The 26192-nt window shown below is 40.9% G+C and overlaps 1 protein-coding gene across 1 annotated transcript; it reads left to right on the forward strand.

The window, feature by feature from the left end:
- The first annotated feature begins 6291 nt into the window (after window positions 1-6291).
- On the forward strand, window positions 6292-13193 carry LOC118562860. Its single transcript, XM_036135838.1, has 13 exons — window positions 6292-6487; window positions 7380-7588; window positions 7733-7870; window positions 8087-8225; window positions 8312-8717; window positions 10259-10400; window positions 10487-10630; window positions 10852-10910; window positions 11264-11454; window positions 11534-11937; window positions 12099-12198; window positions 12428-12617; window positions 12703-13193. The coding sequence occupies exons 1-13, from the start codon at window positions 6362-6364 to the stop codon at window positions 12837-12839; spliced, it is 2385 nt and encodes a 794-aa protein (XP_035991731.1). The 5' UTR covers window positions 6292-6361; the 3' UTR covers window positions 12840-13193.
- Window positions 13194-26192: the final 12999 nt, after the last annotated feature.

Genomic DNA, 26192 nt, shown 5'->3' on the forward strand with positions numbered 1-26192 from the left:
TCGCCCAGCAGCACGAAAACATGTTATCTGCCCACAGTTTGATGACCGAAACACAATTCGTAATCCACATATATTAAATTGTGGAAAATCAGTTCATAACTGTTTGAACAATTGAATTTATGATCTAGAGACAGGAAGATTAATTCACAGAATGGAAGTCAGCGCAGTTAACATGGGATTGCGCAATCCCAGGGGAGGCCAAGATCACTGCGGCCTCACCGGCTTCGCTGTGAAGCCCCACCAAGGATTTACATGGAAAAATAGCGAAAAGTCTGCGATTTTAAAGAAAATATGATCAAAAATTAGGAAATTAGATAAATAAAATACTTATTACAAATGACTGAGTAAATCAAAATTTATATTATGTTATCATATATTTTCTTTCTTTCCATGATGACAAGTGAGGCCTTTCTCTGGTTCATTTTGTCATTGGCATCCTTTTTTACACAGTGAGTGCACATTAGTCCAATGTTACCCTACAGTATCTGGAAGACTGAATAGATCTGATGAGCAACTTACAATAACTTCTTATGATGATGTAACTTGATAATATGTGTGATTGACCGTGACACCTCTCTTTCTCTCTCTCTGATCTAAGAATTGTTGCTGTGCTGTGGTGGAGTTTACATTTTACAGTGTTAATAAATTAAGACTTTGGAAGTACCTCAAGGTATTGCACAGTTGGTATACACATTCAGTACACAAAAAAAATGTGGTGGGCCAGGCTAATCCAAAATGCCAGGGCCGATTTTTTTGTCCCAGTCCACCCCTGATCACATCAGTACAACATTGAACATAACTAACAACTGTTTTCAACCTGAAGCTAAGCTTTTAGGCCCTACAGCACTTCCTTTTTGTTACTATGAGCTTTTTGAAGTAACATAAATATTTAGCAATGCTTATGATTAAAATAAAAGATATTTCTAAAATCTACAAATTAATGCATCTTTAAACTTTGAGGTTTACTGTTTTGGGTATTTAAAATATGTTAACATATTTGTAACAATTTCAGGCAAAGGTCAAACAAAGATTTATCCTTAGACTAATTGTGCATTAAGTAAAATAGTTTGGTGCTTAGCTACTGTTAAAGATTAGGTTTACCAGCTTGCTGTTACATGTCTATTGAAAACCCAACTTACCCCAGTTCCGGATTTGGCCGCAAGTGAGAAAACAATAATCAAGAGGTAGAACAGTTTAAATGTATATTTAATTCATGGAAATGAAATATGGAGACAGAGTATACATTTACCAATCAAGATGATTTCACCGCGCGGTCGCAAAATCTGTCTAAAGTCAGTTTTACCAAGACATTCCTTTTTATTAACTTTAAAAACTCCTCCTGCTCGCTCAGGGGGAGGAGGACTGACCCCCTCATCTTCTGACCACCCCCTCGGGGGCAATAAAACTGAAGCTGCATGTTATCTTACGCTGGAGCAGGGAGAGACAGACACCACTCTGCTTAACTAAGATATTTTCTTAACACTACATATTACTTAGCTGACACATTTATGGAATAAGCAGGATGATTGCATGTAATTATTACACTGCAAACTTCTAAGCTAAGACAAAAGTAGAATATCTGGCTGTGAGAATGCTTGGAAGAAGTTTTGAGTAAATAATGAATTCTTGCACTAAAGATAGTATTGATCTTGATAAGAACAATTATTGCACTCTGTTGTGTGTTTTGCTGGACCGTCTTTAAGGGGTGATTTATTGGACTATGAGCAATGTACTGTGGATGGACTGTGCCAGGACCCTTCATGCTTTTCAATTGGGCCAGTGGGTGCTGATCAAGAACCTGAGATGCAAACATGGGAAGGCCAAACGGTGACAGGAACCTTTCCAGATTCTACTTGTCACCCATACTGCTGTAAAGGTCACTGAGTGCTTCAACTGGGTCCACATATCCCACTTCAAGTTGTTTACCAAAGAAAGTTACCCCAGCGGACCATGGTGATATTTCAATAAACCAAGCATAATCATGCCTAACAAAACCTCTTTGAGGGCAGCCATTTTCCTGTGGTTCACCCTTCTGGGTCTAGCTGTCACAATAATACTGCTATGGACACTACTACATCATAATGTTGACCCTCAGGATGCCCATAAGAGCAATAGAATTAGAAGCTTTTTGTTTGCTGCAGCTGAGCCCGATCCACTTCAAGCTCTATGGATCCAGAATAACTTATGATATGAGTTTGCCATCTTCTCCACCCGAGCTGTTTTCTTCTAACGATTGCATCATTTGCCTATCTTCTCAGATCCCCATGGTCTACATTTCTGTTCCATATTAATGACTGTGTTACTTCCTGTTATAACAAAAACGATCCTACTGAGGTTAATCCGTCTGAAAACATGACTGTATTCAGGACGATCAATTTTAATTGGGGTGGATTGTCATGTTCTATGTGTGCTCATGTAATGTTAGCTACCTACCTTTAGCCAGTTAGCTGCTCACTAACTGCCTGGCAGAATATAGTGGCCTTAGACGTGCTCTTAGTTGAAAAGGGAGGTGTTTGTGCATTGTTTGGTGACACCTGCTGTATATTCATTCTAAATAACACATCCCCAGATGGGTCCGTGACAAAGGCATTAGAAGGCCTGCATTCCCTTAGGGAGGAACAGGCAGAAATTCAGGGGTTGACGCCTCACTATTTGGATGATTTTTCCCTGTTTTTGGTAGATGGGAAGCTTTAGTAGTTTTAGTTTCATGTGCTGTAATTGTTTTTGTAGCTGCTTTGGGTTTGGGTTTGTATGGTTGGTCACAAATATCTAAATATACCTAATGAATATCTAACTGAACATTTCTGTAAACAAAGCTTCAAACATCATTATTCACTGAGCACCATCCTACCTCATTGTCTTTATCCGTGATTTTTCTGGAGGCTAAAAAAAAAAGTAACCCTTGTCCATTGCATGTTTGTTTGTCAGGGTTTTTTTTGCCTTCATTATGTGTAATTTGAACTGTAATGTGAACCGTAGTAGCCAAAGAAAAATTTTTGCCACAGTGACAAATAAAATATTCCCGATTCCTGAAATAGAGACACCAGCCAACTACTTTATGCATCATTGTTTGCTATTTGCTTTGACCACAGCTTAAATTTTTATGTCATTTATATATTTCTTCTGGGTTTATTTTGTTTTAACTTTTGTTTTCCACCAACTGACATGATTGGGTATTAATTTCTGTTATGACAATCATGCTCTATTGACAAATTATTATTTTTGAATTTTATTTATTACAAACTCACAAAAAGGTAAAAGTTTTATGTAATCTTTTGCTTTGACATAGGATGAACCAGGATCTGATTGGCACTAAAAATTAGATGGTAATGGTATTTATTAGATTTAAAACAAGTGTTTCCTGGCTCAGTTTGACCCAGAACAGGATTTCCCAGAGCCTGCAATGTTTTTTATTACTTTTTTAGAAAGGTGATGTTTTTTTTCTAATTTTGGAAGGTTCAACCTGCCTTTGAAGTCTTCTAATGTGACTATGTATTGATAACATTGGATGGATGGTTTATCAATGAAGTATAAGTTGCACGTAGGAGGCCTTCAGGTGGGTAGTGAGAGTAAATTAATTTGACCTTAATTAGCATGTTGGCATAGATTACCTAGTCTAATGTACATCAAATTAATGTGCACGTAGGAATCTAAAACAGCCTTTGCTTAATTAGCTGAACCCAAAATTGTAGATAAATGCTGAGACTATGATCTTGTGTGATGAGACTGATTCATGAAGCTTTCATGATTTAAATTTTATGTTGTTATGTTTGGTTACTATTTGGTTTATACATTTTTTTCTAATTGTGTGATTATTTCACAATCAAAGGGCAGACTAGTTTGGAAAATTTTCTAGTTACTTCTAAATTCAAAACTTATGCAAAACATGTTGTCACCTTTAACAGAATGGCATGTATAGTCTACAGCCTGTGTTTGCAGAGATGTAAGGTTAACCAGAGTTCAGTTTCTTAACACCGGACTGAGGTTTCTCTGAAAATCCTTGCAAACCATCAAGTTAGGTCAACGGACTGGTGCTGAATACTGGTCTGAGCCTGGCTTAAAAAGCTTTCAGGCCGTCAGGAAGGGACCAGAGGGTCTGCAGAGCAGCACTGAGGAGAAAACCGCTCCCATGGGGTCAGCCAGCAGAGCCGGATGGATCTCACCTGCAGTGAGGAGGAAATAAACAGGGGGGTGGAGAAGAAAAATCCCACAGCAACCAGATCCTAACAGCATTGGCTCTATATCTAAGGTATTCAGGCAGAGTGACAATACCTTATTACATTTCTTTGATGTTAGGCTGCAGTATCAATCTGCTTTATCCAGTGATTTGCAAATTTTATGTTGAATTTTCTCACTACAGCTCGTCTCAGCAAATTAATCAAGTTGATAAAATAATATGTTATATCATATTATATTATAAAATAATATAATATAATATCATGGATGAATGGATGGCATTATTCACAGTCTATTTTTCTTCCCCTGTCTATTGAAAATGTCAGGATAAACATGCAAACCAGAGAGGGGAACCAGAGGCAAAGCAACAGCAGCCCCCGGGTCAGAAATGCAGTGTCATACTCTGTGGTCTAGGTGCGGACCTGGTTTCCCTGCTCTTTCTCCTCTGCAGGGCTGGACGGGCAGGTGTGATACATCAGAGCTGATTGCCACCCTTTATAAGGAGCTGGAACCAGGAGGAGGGCGTCAGTTCGTTTGCGCTCTTGCGTGGTACAGACCTAACCTTGTTATTTCCTGAAAGCTTTTACTAACCTTGTTCCTGTTGCCTCTTTGCCTTAGAAACCCGTTCCTCTGTTCTCAGCCTGGATACCTCGTTCACGCTACCAGATGCCATCCTGGACCAGTCCACAAGAACCAAGCTGAACCATCAGAACCCTGTTAGCCCTCCTGCCTGTCCACCCTCCGGTCAGTCACAACACCGAGAAGGAACCAGGACTTGCACCGACAACCCGGACGTCTGCGCAGCACCTCCCCTCTGCACCAAACCCAAGCTACCGCCTCAGTGAGTTCCCGACCAAGTCTCATCTTCACAATAACCAAGCTCAAGTTGTTCACCACCCTCTCCATCTTTCCGGCAGAACCCGTGAGACCTTCAACTCGCAGAAAGAACCATCCTTTTCCAACCATACAATAAACCTTTTAAAAATCTACTTATTTGTCAGTCATTGCGTTCTTCAGAGTCACATTTACATAAATATGACATGCAGGGAGAGAGTCTGGGCACAAATTCAAAGAGTACAAATTCTCAGTGATCCGGGTCAACAGCAAAATGGCTTAAATCGGAGGCAACCGAGCTTTCACTGAGTTCTTTCTGAAAACATTTCGACACCCACTGAACACCTTGTCTCTGTACTGAATTGTGCTATATAAATAAATTTGCCTTACCTATCCAGGTGTCTTGGTCAATTCTAGTGGCTCACACTGAGCAACTGGTAGTTGGTGCGCTGCTGTTTTTAACCTCATGTAGGCGTTTTCAACCTCTAGGTGCATTCAAAGTCACATGCAAATCAATAACCCACCTGCCACTTTGCTGGGTCGCCAGAAGCTATTGCTTGGTGTACGTGGAATACTTGGTCATCATGATGAGACTGCTGATATAATCTCTTTGGAATGTGTTGGAGGGCTGAGCTGTAAACACTGGGGAGCGCAATCGACAGACCGTTCGTGTGATGCACTCATGCAACTGCAAAGTAATCTATATAGTCTGTAAAGTAACTGCTCTCTGGCTTTATTACTCCGAAATTAGTCTATTTGCTGCTAAAGACTATTTACAGGCTTTAAGCCTCTTGAGGAGAGTTTTTGACTAGTGCAATCAACTGATTCGAGAAAAGGTTTGGAAAGATAATATCTTGTGTACTCATGTTATATGTAATCTGTGGGGCATTCTGAGCCCGTGTCTGTCTCATCAAACGATGTCATTATGGTAACACATAATGACAAAGATTCTTAATTAAATCTTAGTGTTTGATGTTGATAATTGTAGCTAACAGAAACAAAAACTAAAGTACATCCCTTGTATTTCTTAACAATGTAACCATACAAGTTTTACCTCGGGTTTTATTGTCATGAACAAACTTTTTTTTTACTCAGGTTTTCATTACACATCCGTGTGCTCCAATACCAGGGAATTATTAAGTTTCATTAAGTGTGGAGGTGGATGGGTGACCCAATTGCACCTTAATAACTCAATTGTTTCATCAAACCAGTTCTTCTGCTGCCTTATGCGTCTAAAGTGTGGTTTACATTCCTTCACCCTGAGCACCTCCTTGCTCACAGGTGCATATAAGATGCTGCAGGTGGATGTGAACTTCATCCCCGGAGAGAGAGTTGAGCTTGAAGCATCCAGATGGCTTCCTCAGTGCTGCTCCTTCTTCAGCTGCTCCTGCTGACCTCCCTGGTCTCAGCGTCTCATCACTGGGGAGGAACCATAAACATCGCCTACAAAGGAAGAAACCATGACGGAACCTTCAGGGTCAGAACATTAACTTTTATGTATAAATATAGCAGGCTATTATTTATTTGTGTTATTGTTTGGTTTGTTGTGCCACGATAGGAGAAATTCTTACCAGCTTTCTTCATAAACTATACCATCATCTTGCACAGATTTGAAGTTATTCCTATTTTAGAAAACATTTATATTTAACTTCTATATCTGTCTTGCTATCAATAAAAACGGTTCTCAGACCCCAATGATGTCTGAGAACCGTAAACGAGGCTGTTATGTAGGAAGACCTGCAGACTGAGACTGTTAATATTTAATAAATTACAATATGCATTCCAAATATCTCAAATGTACTGAATAGGTCTCTATGTCTTTGCTGTAGGACAACTCATCTTTTCTCTTTTTTCCATGACCTTTTGAAATTATTGTTTGAGGCCTGGAAATCTGAACTCTACTAAAAATTATCTATAAGTCAGCAAATAAACAAATCATGCTCAACTTAGGTAGCTGAAAGATTGATTGATTGGTTGGTTGATGAAAAAATCCCAAAAGCAATCTTGATTTTTTTCTTTTTTTTTTATTAATTTCTTGTTTTACATTAACTACAAATTACATTTTGGTGGGATCTTTGGTAAAACTTTGGATGCTTAAATATGTTTACTATTTCCAGAAAGGACCTAAAATAAAAAAAAAGTGCCTGCCATTTTAAAAAAAAATATAAATCAGCTATTTTACTTGAGGGATCGAACCACCTTCATTCAATTCATTAAATAAGTATATATTTCTATAGCCGATTCCAAAAACAATAGTGACCCAAGCGATTCACAAAAAGCAATATGTAACAAATAAGCACATAAAGATAATTGAAGATTACAGTGCTGGAAACTTTAACCCTGTTTTTTTAATCATTTTTACCACACAGATGTCCCTCCGAGCCAGGGATACCTATGATTCCTGTGTTTACAACCACTACTGGTACTGTTACAATGGCAACTGTGGTAATAAAACCAGTGAAACCAAAACTAATATAGACCAAAGCACCAACATGCCAACATCCTATGAAACCCAATGGTGTGAAACAGAAACTGTTGAGACGTGGAAGGTACCCAGTGACAAGCCCTTTAACATCAGGTGAGCAGATCTAACAATCAAATGTTCATATATGTATGAGTGGAATTAAGTTTGAAAAGCATCATCCACTTTATCAACAACTGTTGTTTTGGTGCCAAACTGTACGAGATTGTTTTATGTTGTCCTCTCCTTGTAACATATCAGGGCATCTAGCTGCTGCTGGATCTCAACACGTAACTCAGTTACCTACTGGAGACTTGATTCCCTCGTGGATTTTGGGAAAAGATCAGACACGATGGAACCAAATAAATCACCAAATCTTGCTATTCTTCCCACCTTAAGGTAACCATCCTGTGATTTATATAACATTATCTGTATTTTACACCATTACATAATTCTCATTATAAAACCAATTTTATTATGAAATAAATCTAGGCTATTTATGACATTTTTTTATGTCTACATCCACCAAGTCAACCTTCAAGACCTTTGATGGTTTGCCTGAAGTCTCGTTGCTGAAGTTATTTCATTTACATTGTGTGTTTGTATCTAATGAAGAGTTCCTGAAAACTGCCCGAGAACATACAAGCTGGCTGCCTTTGATCTTGATGGAGACAAAGTCCGCTGCAGGTATGGGAATTTACCTGGCTACGAGTGTGACAACTGCTCTCTCCCTTCAGGCTTCCAACTGGACCAGGTAAGTTCAGAAATCTAGATTCAATTATTAGTGCATAAAACTACGATAATTAGCTTTCTTAAATTAATGTGTCTCTATTTTGTCAGGATTCTTGTACATTGCACTACCAGCACACAAATCATGACATCAGAGTCTTTGGTTTTGAGATGGTGGTAGAAGACTTCCCACACAGCACTATTGATCTGTATTATTCTGATGGATCAAGTGTTCGTAAGCATCCACTTCCATCAAGGAGGAAGAGATCCGCTGTCAGTGCAACTTCACACATGCCTATGACTACTACCGCAGCAACAACCACAACAACAGCTGTATCAACAAGTACTCCAACAACAACCACAACAACAGCTGTATCAACAACTACTCCAACAACAACCACAACAACAGCTGTATCAACAACTACTCCAACAACAACCACAACAACTGTATCCAGTAGCACACAAAATGTAGCCAATGGTCCTCTTAGTAAGCGATCTCTGCAGTTCTCTTTTCTAGGTGAGAACACATTAAATCATTCTCATAAGTAAGTAATACTTCTAATAATGGGGTGAGGGGAGGGGGTTGGGAGGTTTGACAGCTAAAGTTTTGTTAATCTTAGTTTTTTTTTCCTTTGCACAATGATCTTTCAAGAAATGCTAAATTGCAGCCTGATCTGAGACTGCCGTCAATTACCTTGCATGTTGAATGCAGCAAAGCACATCAAAAATTACATCTCATTTACTAACCTTCAAAGACACATTTAATAGGTTTAAAATATAAGCAGCCGTTGATTTGGTATAATCACTGGTCAGAAGGCTCTTTTTAGCGCCACCTATTGGCTCAACTCTACCTCAGCGATTTCTGATCTTCATTCTTGTAGGGATGGAGGGTTGTCCTTTTAAGTATCAGGTAAAAACTATTATTTTACAAACTTCTCTGGAGCAAAGGGAATATAAATGAATTCATTGTTTTGATTCCTGAACATAGGGCTCACTAGATACCTACTGGCCCTCTGGTGATGGTGGCTGAAGAACCCTTCAAACAAACTGCTTTTCTATAAGTAGATCAGCCCACACTTAAACAAATCCATCCTTTTTTCATCCATTCTCTACTAAGAAATAATTTTTATATATATTCCCTATGTTTTCCTAGTTACTGGGATCCTGATGTTAATGCTTTGTTCAACAGGACAGCAGTTATTCTTTCATGTCAGAAGGCTGAAGCCCACAGAGTATGAGATCTTTGATCGATCCACTCTGCAGAATCTCTCTGGAAGGCCCAGACTCCTGGGTCCTCTCACACTCTTCTCTTTAGCTCATCCTAAATGTTTTTTTATGGCAACTAAATCTGAGGACTGAACTGTTCATAGAAAGTTCCAAAAAAAGTAAAAAACAAAGCAACTGGACTTGTTTTTCGTAGTTGAAGACTTTTCGCTTCCTCTCCGGGAAGCTTTCTCAATTCAAAAGGTCTGGAGTAATGATGAGTAACAAGCTTTATACTACTGCCTAACAAAGGCCTTGTAATGACTTAGATAACATGCAAATTCAACCGAAACAGGTCCACCCCTTAGTAATGGGCGGTCGTTAAAGCCATTAAGCCTTAAAGCCATTAAGATACGAGCGATAAAAACATCGCTCCTTTAAGCCGAGCCAATAACAACCCTAACAACTTCTTGTTACAGAGGAGTGGACCAGTTTTGGTCCAATCTGCTGGCTTAATGACTTTAACGACCACCCATTAAAAGTTTTACTATGTCTCGCCTTTTCATTATTTTAAGACAATTAGGTCTCACAGTGAAAATGCAGAATTGTATTCCCCTTTGAATATGTGTAAAAAATAAACTTTGGGTGATTTCTGTTATTTATTTAATTGTTTTACCACATCTTTGTGGCAGAAAATGTGGATGATGCAGAATGTGGGCAGGTTTGATGGGTATATCGTGAAATCTTAAATTATGTGGAAAATGATGGTGCACAAACCTGCTTAAGTGACAGCAACATAGAATTATACAGTATTTATGGATTTTTCAATTTTTTTTCTCTTTTTTAATCCTCCAGTGGACCCTACCACTCCTTCATGTCAGGAGGGACATTACCTGCCTAAACTTATGACTCCAACACCTGCACATGGAGAACGGATCGAGGCCGAGGTCAGCAAAGAGATGGAGATCAGAGTCAAAGCACATGCAGCTTATTCAACGTAAGTTAGCAGAGCTTCCCGATGGCTGCTAGCAACAAGAAAACAACACTGATCACATGATAACCTCTGCTTTGTTTTTCATTCAGAATCAACAACATCATCATCAGCGGACCATCAGGCATCACCAAGCACAGGGACGTTAACCACGACTTTGTCCTCAGGTGGACACCAGTTGAAGATGAGCTGGGAGATCATTTCTCGATCTGCTTTGTTGTGGAATCAGTGAATGGGTAAGAACAGGGTTAATAGGATGTAAAATCAATCGTTTTGAGAATTTTAAACCTTAATGGATGTTTTTCTTGTGTTTTGTACATTTGCTATAAAAATCTATGATGTTTTTTTCCCCCATTATTGGGAGATAGATTTATGTGATAGATGTCCATTTTAGAAGGAAAAAGGGGTTGATTTTTATTAACTGTGTAAAACCGTTTTTTTTATAATACTGTTTCAGGTCTTCCGTCTATCAGTCTGAGATGAGGTGTGTTCTGGTGGTAGTCCGAAAGGCACAAAGTGAGTTTAAACTAGAAACTCTTTGGGGGAAAACTGCAGTTTTACCAAGTAAAAAGCAGCTCTTGCTGGAAATATTAGTTGAAACCATTTAACAGAACAATGTATTCACTTTTTATGGGAATAACTTGGTACAGTTTGGACATATTCTTCTAGAGATGCATTACTCTGCTGAATCTTGATGTGTCATTTTTCCTGAGTACCTCCATCAAAGCAGCCAGACGTTCTTGTCATTACCTGAACATTTTTGATCCATCACTCATTTAAAGAGCTATAAAGGTTTACTTTGGGTGTTTTTCTTTTCTCTTCTCTTTCTCATTTCCAACTTTGTACCTAACTAATAATTTTTGTTCCAGTTGAAGCCACCGTGACCTGCACTGAAACCACAATGAAGGTGGAGGTTGAGAAAGATTCCTTCTTTGGACTCCAGGAGGAACATCTTCGCCTCAGTGACCCCAGCAACACCATCTGCAGCCTTGACAAGCTCTCCAACGACACTCACATAGTCGCCATCATCCCCCTCAATGGCTGCGGTACTGAGATCGAGGTGAGAACGGGTCGTTTGACACGTCTCACAGGATTCATCTCTCTGGTATTTATTTCATTTATGACTGTTTACTCTGCAGGAAGACGATGATTACCTCATTTTCAAGAATGAGATCACCACAGTGGATGATGACCCGAATGAGCTGATCACCAGGAAGCACCTGGTGGAGGCCCGGTTCTACTGCCAGTACCCCAAACGGGGCAATGTGACCCTGAGCTTCTCAGCACACAGAAAGAACGTCACAGTATGGGAGAAAGGCTTCGGCAAGTTCACCTACCAGTTCGAGTTCTACCAGGATAACCAGTTTGGACCCATTTATGACCCAAACTTTTACCCACTGGAGTTTGACGTCGGAGACAGGATCTACATGCAGATAGATGCCAGCACCTCTATCAACAACACAGAGATGTTTGTGGAGTCCTGCAGAGCTGCACCGTATGACAACCCCAACTTCCACCCAACCTACTCTATCATTGAGAACGGGTAAGGCTCAGATGCAGAGAAACCTGAGGTAGACAAACACAGAAACCAGTTTCTTCAACCTAGAACATGTTTGATGATGATGAGCTTGAAGGCCCGATGGTCCATACAGCTGATGTGCTTTAAATCTGATGCAGCTAATGGAAGCTTTTGGTTTAATTTAGATGCAAAGTTGACCAGACTGTGCAGACCCATCCCACCTCCAACGACAGACAGTTCAGGTTCAGCATGGATGCCTTCAAGTTCATCGGGCTGCATGATCAGGTGAGGATCAAACTGATGAGAAAGGTTTTTAATAGAAGTGGTGTTTTCCCACCAATTTAACAAAGTTTGCATTTCTGTTTTTGCATCTATTTCTGTACAAAAAGAAATTTTACCTAAAGCATTGTATGTTAAAACATTCTGGTGTTGTGCTGTAATTTTGGTACAAGTCTGCCTTTTGTCCACCAGAGGGAGTAGCTTCTTTCAATGACTGTGTGCTCCTTGAATTCAGGTGTACATCAGCTGCACAGTCATGATGTGTGAAGCAGGGAATCCCAACACCAGGTGCTCACGGGGATGCATGAACTCCACATGGTCCAATGTCCGCAGAAAGAGAGAGGCTATGATCCAGAGTGGAATGCACTTCGTTTCCCAGGGTCCTCTGCGTCTGAAGCGTGAAGCAGACCTCAGAGGAGGCTCAGGTAAGGAAACTGTGTGGAGAAGTTTATAAGCAGCAGATAAACTGTGAGCAGGACTCCATCAACTCTGTGTTCCTCTCATCTGCAGCGTTCAACCTGAACCTGAACCTGGTCTTTGTTGCTGGATGTCTTCTTGTTGCCGTTGGGATGGTCTGCGGCGTCCTCATCTACAAAACCAAAGCCTCCAGGGTCAAATATGAACCTCTGCCCTCCTACGAAAACTAAAACTGCCGCATCTGCCAGGCTGCTTGGATCATATGAATGTGGGATTCTGGGTATTTTAGGACCAATCAAGTCTTTTTAAAATTTAATAATGAAACAAACAGCAATAATTTTGCAACCTTTTTTTGTGGATGCTAAATTGTAAGCAGATGCAGCTGGAAATGTGTGAGTTTTTAATAATCAAAATTGAAGGAAAGACATTCACTTGGTACTGCAGCTGCTGAGTTAATGTTCTGTCATGAAGATTTGCTATTTTTCTCCTGTTCTATATTACATTATGATATGAAGATGGTAGCACAGATGAACTGTTTGTTTCTCTTCACTTATATTTCTCCAAAATAAATAAAAAAAATTATATTTCCTTCCTGTGTGTATAATTGTGGATTTGGTGTTTCTAAGTCCCTCAATAAAAATACTTCTAAAATGATTAATGCTTCTGTTCTTTGGTGAAAACTCAGAAACTGTATTTTCTCTGTTTCAGGTGAAAAATATTACAGCCAGTAATTTTAGCTCCTTCTTTTCATCACATTCTGGAGTTTGATTCTCAAAATGAAAATAAAAACAAGAATTGCTGAGTATGAGAGCCCTTCTCTGTTAAGGGCTCTAAGCTCTGAAACTCATTACCATCTGACATTAAGACTGTACCTGATTTTTAAATGTTCTCTACCAGGCTGAAATCCTGGTTAAAGACAAACCAAAATTGTACTATTTTTTTATTATTGTAAGTAGGTAAGAGTTGTGAGTTGAGAGTTGCTTGTTTTACAATTTGATCATGTTTTTATTTTTTTACATCAAAGTAGTGTAGTATCTAAATTATATTTTTATATAAAAGCCCAACCAGGAACAGGAGTTGAAAATTAGCATTAGCAATAAACTTTATATGCAGCACTTCAGTGACATGCTTTGTTTTGTCACTATGTTTGTTTGCATTGTCCCTGTAAAATAAAGATTAATTGAATTGGATCGAATGGCAAACCCTGAAAATTCCCAACAATTTATCCCATCTTTTCAAAATATCAAGCCAACAGATAAATGTAAAGGTTAAGAAAGAATTGATAAAACTTGCTCACGAATGTAGAATTCACATTAAAACCATAAAGCTTCCAATAAAAATACATCCACTGATAACACTTCCTCCAGAGTGAGTCCACATTTGCGTGAAATGTCAGCCTGTCATCCAGAAGAGTGCATGTTTTCCTAAAATGAATAACAACTTCCTTTGTTTTGAGAACATATTTATTTAGAAAAGTCCCTGACATCAGGTCCGTGATCAGGATCACCACAGAAGGGATGAGAAAACTGAATAATTAGCTAATGCAATCGTGCACTAATGGCTGAAACAATCAACATAAGCAAAAGGGGCAAAATGACACAGCCCTGCTTAGACCCAATAGAGGATAATATCAGAGAGAAGCCCAATTACTTTTACCAGTGATATCTTACATGTAAAATGTTTTGGCTTTGTGTTAAAATTAAATATTGTTTAATCTTGTTATTAATACTGCTACTATTAATTATAATAATAATTTGTTTTTGTAATGCACTTTACATTTAACCTCAAATCTCAAAGTGCAACGGTGGTAAACAGATAAAAACTTAAACTAGGCAGAATATGTCTTTTAAAAAAGGTATATTTTAAGTTCCTTTTTAAAAATGTTCACCGTCAACAGATATCTGAGATGGTCCAAGAGAGCATTCCATAGACTTGGAGCTGTGGCTTCAAAGGCTCTGTCGCCCATCGTTTTGAGCCCTGTCCTGGGCAGGACCAGACGATGCTGTTGGCCTGACCGGGTCCGGGTTGATGTTTGGTGTGTGAGCAGTTCAGTGAGGTAAGTAAGGGCCACACTGTGTAGACAGTAATGAGTGTGCAGGAGAATCTTGTATTGAATACAGAGGTGGACGGGGAGTCAGTGCAGTGTGTAGAGGATCTTAGATAAACCAAAGATTCTAAAGTGAAACTATTTGTGTCGCATTCAGTGCATACCTATATTATTAATCACTTCATTAAGTCTCAAACAGTATCATCACTAATAATAGCTTAGGTATTTTAGCTTTTGTTTCCTTGAATATTTAGGTTAGCTTAGGTTTCAAAGAAACGTTTAAATAATTAGGTCATGTTTCAATAATAAATTAAGGCCATTTCAGTTTCTCTTTCTTCAACAAAGAAATTGCTTAGCGCTTCACTTAAACTGGATGGCATTAAATTGGCCTCTGGTAATGAAGTAAATCCTTTATGTTATTACAAGCTCTTTTTTCATCTCAACAGTGTTAAATAAGAAATGGGAGGCTGAACAACATTGTCTGTGCATGTATTACTTCAAGGCTGGACTATTGTAATTCTTTACTATCAGGAAGTCCACAAAATGCAGTTCAAAGTCTTCAGCTGATCGAAAATGCTGCATCAAGAGTTCTGATGAAAATCAACAGGAGGGATCATATTTCTCCTATTTTAGCTTCTCTTCATTGGCTTCCTGTTAAATCAAGAATATTATTTAAAATTCTTCTTCTAACGTATAAAGCCCTTAATAATCAAGCTCCATCATATATCAGAGCACTGATTACCCCGTATGTTCCTAACAGAGCACTTCTCTCTCAGACTGCAGGTCTGCTGGTGGTTCCTAGAGTCTCTAAAAGTAGAATGGGAGGCAGATCCTTTAGCTATCAGGCTCTTCTCCTGTAGAACCAACTCCCAGTTTTGGTCCGAGAGGCAGACACCCCGTCTACTTTTAAGACCAGTCTTAAAACTTTCCTTTTTGACATAACTTCTAGTTAGAATGGCTCATGTTACCCTGAGCTACCTCTATAGTTATGCTGCTATAGGCTTAGGCTGCTGGAGGACATCAGGGCCTATTTCTCTCACTCTGCTGAGTTCTCCTACTGCTCTCCAATCTGTGAATCTACGCTCTTTAAGGAGGAGTGAATTTAAGGAGAATAAATGCTGCAAAAGGAAACTTTTTGACCAATCTGTCTGGAGGATTTGACTAAATTTGACTTTGTAAAGTGAATCTTGTTTTTCAAGGTTAGACATTAGCTTTAGAGGTATGTTATGATTTAAGCTTTAGCTAGGGTTAGGGTAATGGTTGGGATAAGAGTTAGAACAAGAAAAATAACAGCACAACCAACAGACATAGTATAACAGATACATGTCATGGTTTAAGTTCTGTCTGGCTTCTTTGTTATTTTGTAGTTCACTTAGCTCTCCCTCGCTCAGCTTTAGTCACACCTCTGGACACTAATTAGTTTTCATTCCCCTCACCTGTCAGGCTGCAATTACCCCAGATCTGTTGCCACCTGTGTTCACCTCTTTATAAGACTCACCTCATTCTGTTCTCGTCGCCGGTCCACAGCGTTCACTCCCGCTCCGTCTCTGCCAGAATCCTGGCGTTGTCGTACGCCTGTTCTTCCCTTTGGCATTGTCGTACGCCTGTTCTTCCCTTTAGCGTTGTCGTACGCCCGTTCCTTCCCTTTGGCGTTATGTACGCCCGTTCCTTCCCTTTGGCGTTATGTACGCCCGTTCCTTCCCTTTGGCGTTATGTACGCCCGTTCCTTCCCTTTGGCGTTAAGTACGCCCGTTCCTTCCCTTTGGCGTTAAGTACGCCCGTTCCTTCCCTTTGGCGATAAGTACGCCCGTTCCTTCCCTTTGGCGCTGTCGTGCGCCCGTTCCTTCCCTCTGGCGTTTCCGTACGCCCGTCCTTCCCTCTGGCGTTTCCATACGCCCGTCCTTCCCTCTGGTGTTTCCGTACGCCCGTCCTTCCCTCTGGCGTTTCCGTACGCCCGTCCTTCCCTCTGGCGTTTCCGTACGCCCGTCCTTCCCTCTAGCGTTTCCATACGCCCGTTCTTCCCCCCTGGTGTTGGTGCACGCCTGTCTTGTCTCCCTGGTGTTTCCATTCACCTGTTCCCCAGAGTTCTCTGGACTTTCGGTTCCCCATAGTTTTCTAGCCTCTTTGGTTCCTCCGTGCTTTTGACCCCTGGTTTCCCTGTGTTCTCTAGCCCCGTTGGTTCCCTAGTGTTCCCTAGCCCCTTTTGTTCCCTGTGTTCTCTAGCCCCTTTGGTTCCCTAGTGTTCTCTAGCCCCTTTGGTTCCCTAGTGTTCTCTAGCCCCTTTGGTTCCCTAGTGTTTTCTAGCCCCTTTGGTTCCCTGTGTTCTCTAGCCTTTGGTCCTCCGTGTTCTTGACCTTTTGGTTTCCCGTTTTCTCTAGTTTCGTTGGTTCCCCAGTGTTTCTCCTAGGCTTTTGGTTCCCCTGTGTTCTGTTTTTTGTTTGACTCTTGCCCGCCATCCTGGGACCCCCTCCACCCACCCAGGGTAGAGGTTCTAGGCCGTCCGGGGTCCGGGCTTGAGAGGGGTGGGGGGGTTGGGGGGGGGGGGGGGGGGGGGTAGTGTCATGGTTTAAGTTTTGTCTGGCTTCTTTGTTATTTTGTAGTTCACTTAGCTCTCCCTTGCTCAGCTTTAGTCACACCTCTGGACACTAATTAGTTTTCATTCCCGTCACCTGTCAGGCTGCAATTACCCCTGATCTGTTGCCACCTGTGTTCACCTCTTTATGAGACTCACCTCATTCTGTTCTCGTCGCCGGTCCATAGCGTTCACTCCCGCTCCGTCTCTGCCAGAATCCTTGTCAGCTCAGTTTTTGTTACAGTCAGTCAGAAGACTTACTTCAACTTTGTTTTTTGTTCCAGTCAGCCATTAGAGTTTCCGTCACCCTTGTTTTTGTTCCAGTCTCAGCCTAGATCCAGCTCAGCTCTGTTCCCTCTCCTGTTCTCATCTCCTGGTGAGCTGTTCCGGTCTCAAGTCCATGGCTCAGACGTTCTGGTCTCAAGTCCACGGCTCAGATGTTCTGGTCTCAAGTCCACGGCTCAGACGTTCTGGTCTCAAGTCCTCAACTCAGATGTTCTGGTCTCAAGTCTACGGCTCAGATGTTCTGGTCTCAAGTCCTCGACTCAGATGTTCTGGTCTCAAGTCCTCGGCTCTGATGTTCTGGTCTCCAAGTCCTCAGCTCAGATGCTCCGTCCTGGTCGCTAGTCTTCGGCTCCAGAGTTCCTCCCAGTCAGTCTCTCCACACGCCTCCTGCCAGTCAGCTTCTGCACCCAACACCTCCGTCTGTTGAAAGACTCTGGGTTCATCATCATCCATCTTCCACACCCTGTTCAATAAACTCTCTTCTACGAACTAGCTCTGTGTGTGCGTGCTGTGTCCGGGTTCATCCCAGAAAAATATGATGACATAACAATAGAGTAACACCTTGAAACCATTGCTAAATCATATGTATTATTATTTAAGCTGACATGTGTAAAGTGATACCTGAGAAAAGAAAGTGAAAGAAAATAAATCAATTAATTAATTAATTAATTACTGGCTTTCTGTATATAAGTGAACACCTAATACCTGGAACCCAGCACCTGTGGATGTTTGTGAGAGTACACTAGTTTATGTGAAAATTATCCAGAAGGAATTAGCTCGATAGTGGTTGTGGAGAACCAAATGCCCGCCTTCCCCGAGCACCGAGGCAGGAGTCAGGGGACCCATAACCCCGGACTCCCAAAGGGGCCCCCAAAGCAGGGCACCCAGGAGGGGCCGACACAGGATATGTGCAACCCCCAAGGAAAGAGGATAGATGACCCCGAGGAAATCCCCCAGCCACCGCAATGCCGAAGCCCCCAGGAGCCGCGGGGACGAGCCCGTGGGCTCCGCCGGCAGCCAGCTATGCTGAAGTGGTCCCAGCCATGGGCCCCCGAGGGCCAGAGGCCACAGGGGGGCCTCGGCCGAGCCCTGGGGGGCCAGGCCCCTTGAAGCAGCCACCGGGAATGGGCCGGCACCCACCCGGGAACCCGCCCCAAACCCGAGGGCCGCCAGCTGGCCAAGGTGCCTGCCAGAGCAGCAGAGGGGGGCAGGGCGTGGGGGGATGGGCTCTGCACCTAGCGAAGACTTGAGATGTTCTTGGTAGAGGGAGCGGACCGGACCCGAACCTGAAAAAAAAAAAAAAAAAAACTCATTCACACTAACCCTCCCTAGTGCCCCAGAAACAACACTCAAAAACGGCTGATTAAATGTAGGCTTTTTTGGGTCCTGATTTTACCATGTGTAGTTTTTACTGTGTGTCTCAGACTGTGCCGTAAAAGTTTTAAACTATGGGGAGTGTTGTTGTTTAGGTGTCTTGTGAGAACAAATAAGATCTTGGGTTTCCAAGAATAAAGGCCCAAAGAAGCAGGTTGAGGTAGAGACTTAAAATCACTATTCAGTTATGCCTCTCATTTAATCAATGAATGGTAAGCTGATTAGTACCCCGATTTAGCACATTGCCAAAAAACAGTTTGACAATAAGGTCTTGTAATGCTTCTTGGACTACAGACTGACTACGGCTTCCTTAGGTTACTCAGGATAACCATTTAGCAGCAGCAGAGAATGGTTCTTTAAGGAGCCTGATGTGTAAATGAAAACAAGACACAAATATAAGATTTCCATTGAAATGATATTAAATATTAACAATCAACATAAGGGGAAACCATACAAAATAAACAAAATTTACAGGGTCATTGTAGACTTGTATAACTTAATTCTTAATTAAGTTAATTCAATTTTCAAAATTTCTCCCCAAAAAGAAAAAAATTGCAATCCTTTTAACGGGAGGGAGGAAAAAGGGGGGGGGGGTTGTCCAGTATCCACTTTATGCAAAGGGAAAATAATAGTTCCAAAAAATGCAAGTCCCTCCAAGACTCCAGAGGAAAATACCAGCAGGGTTTGTAAATACCACACAGGTAGCTCGCCATCTTGAATTGGTTTAGTCCATAAAAAAAAAAACAGACCTAAAACAAAAAAAGTGGAGGGGGGTAAAACACAAATGAGCATTTAATTTGTCCTTTTATCCTTTAACCACTCTTATTATTGTTTACCAACTAAACAATTGTGTTAAATAACAAATTAAAGCAGTTCAAATTAATGCATAATTATTGATGCAACATACAACCAAGAAGATAATTGAATAATTACTCCAGTCAATTTAATTTAAATAGCTCAGAAAACTCAATTATATCTTACCAAAAAAAATCTTTAAAGGCATACTATGCAACATTTTTCAGTTAATTAATGTGTTCCATACCGTTTTGGATGATTAAATGAGTCATTTCAGGTCGAACAAAGGTTTTCTCGGCCGCCCTGGTGGTCTGTGGGGGAAATACCGTACTTGCAATTGCAGGAGCTCACGGCCCGCACACACAGGCTCAGAAGTCTAGTGCAAGACCGCGAGAGTCGGTCTTGCTTTACAGCGAGAACTCCATGTGTTTTTGCCCTGCCATTCACTATATGCACGCGCGAAAGCAACAACAAAGAACCGCGTGTTAACGTCAAATAAACATGGAAGCATATCGAGTTTTTTATTATCATTTATTTTATTTATTTATTTATTTTTTGAATGTTGGCGAGGCGGTAGCGTGAGTTTGGCGAGGCGGCCGCCTCGCCAAGATAGCGCTGCGGGAAACCCTGATGTTCATACTTTCACTGTGTTAGTCATTTTTTGTACTGCCGTTTTTCCCACTTTTCGTTGCGTTCGCCTGTCTGCTAAGCTCAAAACAACCGCGCCTGGCTTGACGGAGAAACCAGAACAGCTGAGTTTCTTTATGACAGTGCACTTTTACTTTCGCCCTCTGGGGGGAGCCTCGCTGGAAAATCAACCCCGGTTGCATAGTATACATTTAAGTGCGCTTAGGTTCAAGCCAGTACTTAACATATCAAAGTACTTATCCAAATACACATGCATAAACTAAAAGTTGAATAATGTTGCACAACAATCATATGTATCTAAGTTAATTTCAATTGAGTTCCTATGCACAAAAACAAGTGTTGTGCCATATTAACGCTATAATGAATGATTGATGTCAGATTGAATTCTGACCACACAGCCACAAAGGAGAGAGAGTCAGCAAGGACGGCCCCTCTCTCTCAGCAGGGTGCTTCTGTAAACACCCCACAGATGAAATGTCGGAGTGCTTCTGACCATCGCCTCTTCAGAATTTTCACTTCAGACTCCAAGCTGCTCAGAACACCTCTCCCTGGAGCAGACCAGGAAAAAGCTACTTAAGACCATGGGGCCGGGCCTGACCGGCACACAAGCCAGCACAACAAATCAGACTTAACTCTAGGCAAATCAGAGTTAAGTATGCTGTCTTAACCTCAGCGTCAGTAGAAGGAGGAAGAAATCCTGCCACGCCAAAAACAGCTTCTCTATTTTTGTCAGCCTTTACAGGGAAGCGAAACCCAGACGGGGGTGAAAAGCCGGCAGAGGGACCTGCTGTCGAATGCTAAGAAGAACCTGCTTAAATCGGACTGCATCCAGGTCAGAGATTGGGCAGAGACCAGGCCTCCGATGCCGACCACGCTGTTGGTTAGCTCATAGCTGCAAAGCTAAACGCTAGCCCGCCAAGAACAAACCAACAACTTTCCTGCTTTTCAGTGCTCCTTTCTTGGATGGCCAAAGTGGACAGAACTCATATGAGGCACCGGCAGGTTTGGGCAGAGATCTGAGGAAGAAGTTAAAAGGTTTATTGGGAAATGTTTTGTAAATCGTTTGGACACATGGTTGCTTTAAAACAAAGGGCTAACGGGATAGCTCATTGCTAGCATTTGGTACCTTGTCATTGTCGAGTTTGTTTTTATGCTTATAACAAAGGTTATCTCCACAAGGGTTTCAAACATTGATGGGACATTAATGTTTACTAGGGATGGGAATCGAAATCCGGTTCCTGTTCAGAACCGGTTCCATGTGTTCCAATTCCATGGCACCGTTTGGCAGCTGGCTTAACGATTCTGTTTTCGATTCCATTGTGCTGCGGCTGAGCAGCACAACGGTTGCGCGACTTTTTTATGCAAGTTACGTCATGTTTTTTACGCAAGTTACCCACACGGCATTCAGTAAGCACGTGTGCGTAACTTGCGCAACGACGTGACCATGCTTAAAGCATGTTTGGCTTCATTTTAAAGAAGAGAAAGATGGCAACAAAGCGCTTTGCAATCATTGCAAAGTGACAATTACATCCGCGGGAGGAAATACGCAGAAACACCTGCGCACACAACATGATATACATTTTAACAAATCCCGTGTTTTTGATTCTTACCGGACAGAAGCTAAAGTTACGACCAGCATGGAAGGCAACTCTGGTGGTAAGTAGCTAGTTTTACATCACTGGCTGTGCTTGATGTGGTTCCAAGCAAATCATATGCCATTTCTGGAAATAAACCAATTTCCTACCTCTCTTTGGGGTTATTAAGGGAGTGTGCCTTTCTCGTTAATCCAGCCCTTCATTGGTAGCATGTTTAATTAGAACTACTGGTAGCTGGAATTCTTACATGATTCTAACTATTGCAATGGATGTAATGAAACATGCTACGAAGTTGCTCCGCAGTTCAGGGACCGAGAGAAAGGTGACGCTTGTTTTTTTTAATCAGGGGGAGATGAGTTTATTTCCCAAAATTGTACAGTAATGCTTTTTCATTAAATGGATGCCTTCTCCGTTAGATTTAGATGACTGAGGTTATCTAAAGAGATTAATAAGCAACTGTCACAAAAAACATACATTTTCTTGTACTCTAAACAACTCATCTACTGTATTTAAGTTTGTTCTTATATTCCTTTTTTATTTAAACAAAGATAAATGTTACTCCAGTTGCACATTTGCTGTGGACATTTTGACCTTGTTAGTTTGTAAGGTCGTGTGATAGTTAAGTAAACAAAGATGAACAAACAGTTTGATGCTCATCCCCAAATTGGAATCGAAAAGAGAATCGATAAGGAATCAAATCGGTTCACAGAACCGATAAGGGAATCAGAATCGTGAAAATCTTATCAATTCCCAACCCTAATGTTTTCATTTATCAAGCACACTCATTACGACTAAAAATAAAGCTAAAGCCTTTAAAGTTAATGCCTAAAACCTGCTAGCCAAAATGCTATTAGCTTCTGTTAACATCCGGATCCGGACATTCAAAAGGAGCTTTTTTGAAAGCATAAAGCTTAATCGTTCTGCTCCGCCGTCGGCCAATAGAGCTATGAGAATTATTCCTGCATTAATATTGAATATCAATGTCGGTTTAAAGGCAATTTTGATAACTTTAGACTTTAACTGATTTAGTGACCGATCGCTACAGCAACCCCAGGCACCCGGAGGGAGAATTGCATTAATAAGATCGGACAAAAGGTTTAAATGATCTTACTGAGCAAATCAGTCTTTAGAATATTATTTACTCAAAATAATGTTCTGGTTAACTTGGGCTTTGCATTGTGAATGGATTGAAACACATGCCAAAGGTTTTTTTTTAACTCCATTCCATGTTTTTTATATCAGATCTGCAGTGAACAGGATTCACTGAATTATTCTGATTATGATCAACCACCTTTGTTTTGTCTTTTGTTTGTTTTGCATGTAAATAGTTTCTTAGCTTAGCTTCTTTTTATCTTCATTTTGCTTAGTAGTTTAGTTAAGTTTCACTAGCCAAGTAGAGAGGATTTACTGATTGAAATATTCTGTTAATTTGGATAAACAGCATTACATAGTGATGTTCTCTGGATGTTCATTTTATTTCTGTTATTAAATTCTTGAACTTGAAAAGAAGTTGTCACTCCTTTATTCTATGTGTGTGCAGGGTTTGCTGTTAAAAGATCGCTAGTGCTCGAATTCATTCCTTTCAACCACTGTCTTGATATCGGTTTAAGAGCTGATCATCACCAGACAATACTTAACAGACAGAGGGTTATTTAATAAACATTGAATAACTTTAAACAGTGTATAATTGCACAACAACAAGCCATTGTTTTAGCACATAACAGGAAAGGTTTCATAAATAAAGTGTCAGAAATAGCTCAATAGTTTAATTCTTTCGATTAGTAACTACTATTTGGCTCATGAAATGAGCCAAACGAGTCAAGTGCAACACCAGAAAATGATTTGTTTGGTCAGACTCCAAACACAAGCAGCCAGCTAAAATTAGCAATTAGTGCTATGGAGTGTGACTGAAGACCACAAAAAAATAAACAGTTGCCACCAACCCACAAATAAAAAAACATATAAAGCCAAAGACTCACCGCTGAAATATCGTTGAAAATGCAGAGATTATTCAAATTTGTGATTTGTTTGGTTTCCAATAGATCCTTGCCACAGCCACAGTGGAGGGAGAGAAAGAGGAAGTGACATGTTTTAACCCCATGACGTACAGGAAGCAACCTCGGAAAGAAGTTGGCCCAAAAAAGAAAATACTTTCAGGAAACATAGGTTGCAGTCTACATGAGTCTTTTGCAGGGTCATGATTTCATGATAATTGAACTGAATTGAATTCTTTATTTGTCCCCCATGAGGGAAATTTTGTTTCAGTACAGCCCATCAAGACAAGACATACATGGGTAGACAGCTGCAACCTGGCCAGGTGCCGCTTTCTTGCAGAGTGGAGAAAGGGTAGCAATAGGATGGCTGAGGGAAAACAGAGAGCAATAGTTGTGCTGTCTCTCAGCAGTTCAAGAAGGACATTGTTCGATTTCACAGGTGTCAAGAGCGGGCCCGGCCAGGGGTAGAGTATCTTGTTTGCAAAATATCCACGAGAATTTGAGATAGCCAGTTCCAAGGCTAGCCATCAGGGCACCAAATTAAATTACAAGGAAATAGTTTTGTGTCAGGCTGACCATGGAATTTGTGTCAGCCTTCAAGTCTTTGCTGGTCCATCTTCATGGAAAGTCCCAAACAGCTGAATTAGTTGGACTTTCTGACGTAAATCGAGCTAGAAACTTTCCGGAGGTCTTTCCATTCCACCATGCAGTTCAAAACCCCAGCCGGCCTGCGACAATCTGCAAGTATGGCATCCAGCTTGCGGTGCTGTTTACTAATCATCTGAGTCTGGGGGATCACAGCTCGTTTCAAACCTTCACAAACTCTGGGCAGCCTTGCAATGGCCGAGATCGTACGTATTTCCCCATATAACAGGAAATCCTGTTATCATAAATCCAATTACGTACACATATTCCACATCCTCGATGGACAGGACACACCATCTTGCAAGCTGATGGATTCCCCAGGAATCCATGATGTAACTGGCAGCATTTGTCCCAGCCATAGAGCTTGGCTCCTCCGCGCCTGGTCTTCTTGTTGAAAAAATTTGATCATTAGCAGTGAGCTGATCAGATCCATAGTTTTCTATTCGGATGATTTACAGAAAAAGGCTGTGAGAGAGTTACACAGCATGCAGACAAAGAGGCAAGCAGGAGATGTCCGGGGAGGTGAGTTTCAGAAAAGCATCCACCTTCGCTGAGAGATTTGGAGCAATGGTCTCAAACGGCACACTACACAATTTTCATGCTGTTCTTGAGCTAACCTGAAGTTCAGAGGTCCTTAGCATTCAAGGAAAATAGTGACCTTTGCATATGTGATTTCACTCAAGATTACCAGTTTGTGGCCAAGTTGATGTCAAGACAAGGCAAGGAAAGTTTATTTTTATAGCACATTCAAGGATATAGAGGGGAGACCCAGTACTTCTGGTAATATAATGAATGTAATTAAGGGTTGGTCTTGAGTGTTTTGATGTTGATAACTGAAGCAGGCCAGCTGACAGCTTTGCTAGGACCCGGGACAACGCAGTCTTTTTGCCCCCCCCCCCCCCCCCCCCCCCCCCACACCAGCCGCCACCACACACACACACACACACACACACACACACACACACACACACACACACACACACACACACACAAAAGTCTACTTAACTGTATACTTCATGCCCTGGAAATCTCTGTATTTTATATTGGATATTTTCAACCCATCTATTGAATTTAGTGCACTAGTTGATCTTTTCTTCATAAGAGAACAGCTAGCACTGCAGCCAAAACATGGCCTTTTCCCTTCCATTGCAGGAAGTAGAAGAACATGTTAGATACTTTGGGAATTATCTGCCCTCTGAATCTCTGAGAAAGGCTTCCTTTTTGCCATTAAACATACAACATTCACAGATACTTTCGACATTTAACCTTGATGTATCATGAAACTGTTGACCTTTCGGGTTTTGTGATTTTTATTTTATTAATACAATTATATAATAATAATAATAATAATTAATAATAATAATAATAATTTTATGTTTGTTTTATTTCTTCCTAAACCACCTCATATATCTTTCATTCCTTATGTAATTTTGTCTGTGTTGTGTGCACCTGCCTGTTGCTTTAATCCTATAATTTTCCCCGTCGTGGTATAAATAAAGGATTAGCTAATGTTATCTTAAATAACAGTTTTTAACATATGTACTGGGTTCTTTCAAGGTCTTAATTACATTTTCTGTGTGGGCTCCAGTAACATATGATAGATAATATCTACTTTGAAAGTTAACATG

This window comes from Fundulus heteroclitus, chromosome 4, assembly GCF_011125445.2.
Source record: "Fundulus heteroclitus isolate FHET01 chromosome 4, MU-UCD_Fhet_4.1, whole genome shotgun sequence".
Classification (NCBI taxonomy): Eukaryota; Metazoa; Chordata; class Actinopteri; order Cyprinodontiformes; family Fundulidae; genus Fundulus; species Fundulus heteroclitus.